Here is a 1,452-nt window from a genome sequence, read left to right on the forward strand (position 1 = left end):
TACATAATATATGTGTGTGTACTGTGTATATTTATTATGTATATATAAATACACACACATGCATGTATATATTTCAGAAAAATATGTTACTTTTATATATTAAATATATATGATATAATTTATATGAATATAAATATATACATGTAAATATTTTCAAAATATATGCTGTATGTGTGTGTCTTTATATGCACAAAATAAATAAACACAGTACACACACATCTACTATTGTACACAAAAACTTATTTTGGATGCGATTAATCGCGTTTAATCATTTGACAGCACCAATATATATATATATATATATATATACACTGAATGGAGCTATTTTTGCTGCTTTATAGGCATTGAACGGTAAAATACACACTTTTATGTGTCAAAATGCCCATCTTTGCAAGTATCCTCGTAAACACAGTAGGTCTTAAGTGAAAGCAAACAGCTGAGAAAGAAAACACGTGTAACAGTATATTGGATCCGGGCAGCTCTTAAAGTGACAGCAGTCTATTCCCACTGTGTCATTCATGTTAATCAAACAATAAAAGAGAGAAAGTGCTCTTGACTTAACCTATTTCAAATCTTATTTGAAACAACAATAACTTGTGATATATATCATAACCGTGAAATAAAATGACTCATATTGTGATATTAGATTTTGGTCATATCCCCTATCCCTTGCTCATGTGTATAATAAGTGTAGACACTGTACATGCCTTAAAATAGCAGTTCACCTAACACTAACATTTTGTTCATCATTTATTCACCTTCCTTTCTTTACAAGTTTAGAACTGAAGTAAATGATGACAGAACTTGAAGTCACTGTTTTTATATGCATGTCTAAATCACACTGAGATAAGCCATAATAAAACTCCCTGAAGCTGATTGAAAACATGCAATATGACTTAATAAGATAATGCTAATGAGCTATAGAGCACATGTCAGATGATCAGTGCGTAAGTTGAGTTGTATGTAGATCACATCCTTCACTCTGTCAGAAACTTTGCAGGTCAGAACGATTCTCTGCTTCATCCAGGATCAATGTCTCCTAATAGCACACTGTTCCTACACAACAAATCCAAAGCTTTCATCTAAAACCAGTTCATGAAACTAGGACGAGAAAAACACTAGTTGAAAAAAACATCAATGGGTTTATGTCACGTGAACCTCATACCGTACCTGCACAGCCCCAGAGTGACCAATCAGATCGCCCATCAGTTCCAGCGAGCACAGACCAGGGACTTCTGGGATTTTCTTGGCAGGAGGGCCTGTCTGCTTACTGGACCTGCCAAAAGTGCCAAACATCCCAAAAAACCCTGAAAGAGAAAACATAGATATAGAAATCACACAAAAATAATGCATTAAACTCATGATCATTTAAAATAAAATAATGATTTATTTACACTTTTAATTCAACCAAAATGCATCTGTCAAAATCAAAATGCACCCCCAACCACCCCA

At 33.7% G+C, this 1,452-nt stretch overlaps 1 protein-coding gene across 5 annotated transcripts in view; it reads right to left on the reverse strand.

Moving 5' to 3' along the window:
* The window catches only part of LOC107662451 (WD repeat-containing protein 41-like), a 10,038-nt gene that overhangs the window by 1,878 nt on the left and 6,708 nt on the right, over window positions 1–1,452 (reverse strand). For all 5 annotated transcript variants that reach the window (XM_016452491.1, XM_016452500.1, XM_016452482.1 and 2 more), the window contains one exon: window positions 1,171–1,307. In XM_016452491.1, coding sequence (XP_016307977.1) covers window positions 1,171–1,307 — 137 coding nt within the window. The remainder of the gene's footprint in view (window positions 1–1,170; window positions 1,308–1,452) is intronic.

Source organism: Sinocyclocheilus anshuiensis, unplaced genomic scaffold (genome assembly GCF_001515605.1).
Source record: "Sinocyclocheilus anshuiensis isolate Anshui unplaced genomic scaffold, SAMN03320099.WGS_v1.1 scaffold457, whole genome shotgun sequence".
Classification (NCBI taxonomy): Eukaryota; Metazoa; Chordata; class Actinopteri; order Cypriniformes; family Cyprinidae; genus Sinocyclocheilus; species Sinocyclocheilus anshuiensis.